Raw genomic sequence first — 1,944 nt, 5'->3', positions numbered from 1 at the left:
ACCTCAATCCGTTGTACCACAGCCCGTTCACCATTTTCCGTCATACCGAAAAACACAATGATAGTGTCCATCAGGTATGTTTTAGTCGATAGATCTGAAAAAAAATTCTTAAATAAACTAAATAAACTAAACTAAATAAACTAAATGTAGTTTAATAAAGAATATTAAATTTTAAAGATTTTTTTTTAGTTTATCTAACTTTACTAAAGTAAATTTTGTTTATCGTGTAAAATAAATCAAAGATTGTTTCAGTCTCATTGTAAACAGATAAATTGCTTTGTCTTTTATTTATGTTTATAGGAGAATCTTGTTTCTTTAACATGTAAAAATGTAAAGTTTAAGTATAGGTTTTGTTAATACTTATAATACTTGCAGGTCCATTCATCAAAAGCAGTATTAAACAATGAAATGTCGTTGAACTATCGGCTGTCGAGCCAGGAGCCGGTGCAAAGCCAGCGCTCTATGTCGCACAGGACTAATCGCGTTAATGTCGATATGGCTATAGCAGGACCATCTAATCAGGTAAACTTTAAAATTCATTATAAAAAATTTAAAAGTTATCAAATAGCAAATTTTATTATTGTACTTTTATCTATACAAAAGTTATAAAGAATAGGAAATATTTGTAATTTAAAAAAAAATCAAAAACTTCTAAGCCGATTTCAAAAATTCTTTCACCATTAGAAAGCTACATCGGATACATTTTTTATAATTTCTTTTTAATTCACACGGCCGAAGTCGCGAGCAACAGCTAGTAGATTCAAATTTTATTGTACAAAAGAAAATATACAAAATCGTTATTTTTTACAGCCGTCAGGATCAGGAGTGAATTCCAACGTGCCGCCGCGAGACTCTGGATCGCTGGGAGATGGCAATCATTCCAGTGTATCTTCTGAAGGTAAACAATACATTTTTTTATTTCTTTGGTTTTCTTGAGGGATTCATTAATAGCGGACACCAGAAAGAAAAAGAAATAATGTAAAAGTCGCTGGCACTTCATTCAACATCACGTTCTAATGTGCGCAAATTTTCCGCCATATAGGGAGGGGTTTTTCTGGATATTCGGAATTAACGCGGCCTTCTGAATGAACAAACAAAAATGAAAAAATGGATTCGTTTTATCTGCAACGTAAATGCAACGAAATAGGACTTTTTCAATAGTAAACACAGACCAATTTCCATATAGTATGTGTGTACAATAGTTAAACATCTCGTATGCAATTAGATTGTTAAAACTTTCATGAGACATTATTATAACTAATTATATAACTCGTGTCTATTTGTCGAAAGATAGACCCCCGATGGGTCTGAAACTAGTCGGTTCTCCCCAGAAAGGTAGACGTGAGTGATAGCCGTTACATAATTAGTTATATCATATGTAGGTTTCTGCGAGAACGAAGAAGAGATACTGCAGCAGAGTGGCGGCGAGACCGACTCGCACGCGTCCAGTTCGCCACCCGTGTCGTCGGACGACGCGCGTCGCCGCGTCTCCAACGACGACTCGGTGTCGGACGACGACTGCCAGATGTACTACTACGATGCGGCCGCCGCACGCCGCGTCGCCAGCGAGGGCGCCGGATCCAACGCACATTTGCATGCCGTCAGTATTCAAACATTCTAGAAATTATCACTATATATCCTCACTAAGGGGCTCGGATCCTATATTTAAATATTCTAGAAATCATTCATCATTATGTTCACTATGTCCCCACTAAACGGCTCGGAGCCTACCCTAAGTTAAGGTGACTAGGCCTTTGTCAACGCTGGGTAATGCGAGTTGGTTGACTACCCATATCTTTGATTACTTCGCCTATATATGCAGGTTGCATTACGATGTTTTCCTTCATCGTAAGGAAGTTGGGTAAATTATTTATGAAAATCGAATGTCACATTGGTGCACGTCGGGATTCGAATTCAAGAATCAGATTGTAATCTGTCAAGTGT

At 37.1% G+C, this 1,944-nt stretch overlaps 1 protein-coding gene across 1 annotated transcript; it reads left to right on the top strand.

Moving 5' to 3' along the window:
- Nucleotides 1-6: 6 nt before the first annotated feature.
- On the top strand, nt 7-1,600 carry LOC106099433 (the record flags this gene model as incomplete). Its single annotated transcript, XM_013277995.1, has 4 exons — nt 7-74; nt 376-522; nt 811-898; nt 1,383-1,600. Coding segments are annotated over exons 2-4 (420 nt in total), but the record flags the coding sequence as incomplete, so codon positions are not given.
- Between the last annotated feature and the right edge of the window lie 344 nt (nt 1,601-1,944).

The sequence above is a fragment of the Papilio polytes genome, unplaced genomic scaffold, assembly GCF_000836215.1.
Source record: "Papilio polytes unplaced genomic scaffold, Ppol_1.0 DF824359.1, whole genome shotgun sequence".
Taxonomy (NCBI): Eukaryota; Metazoa; Arthropoda; class Insecta; order Lepidoptera; family Papilionidae; genus Papilio; species Papilio polytes.
This window is presented reverse-complemented; position numbering and strand designations above follow the sequence as displayed.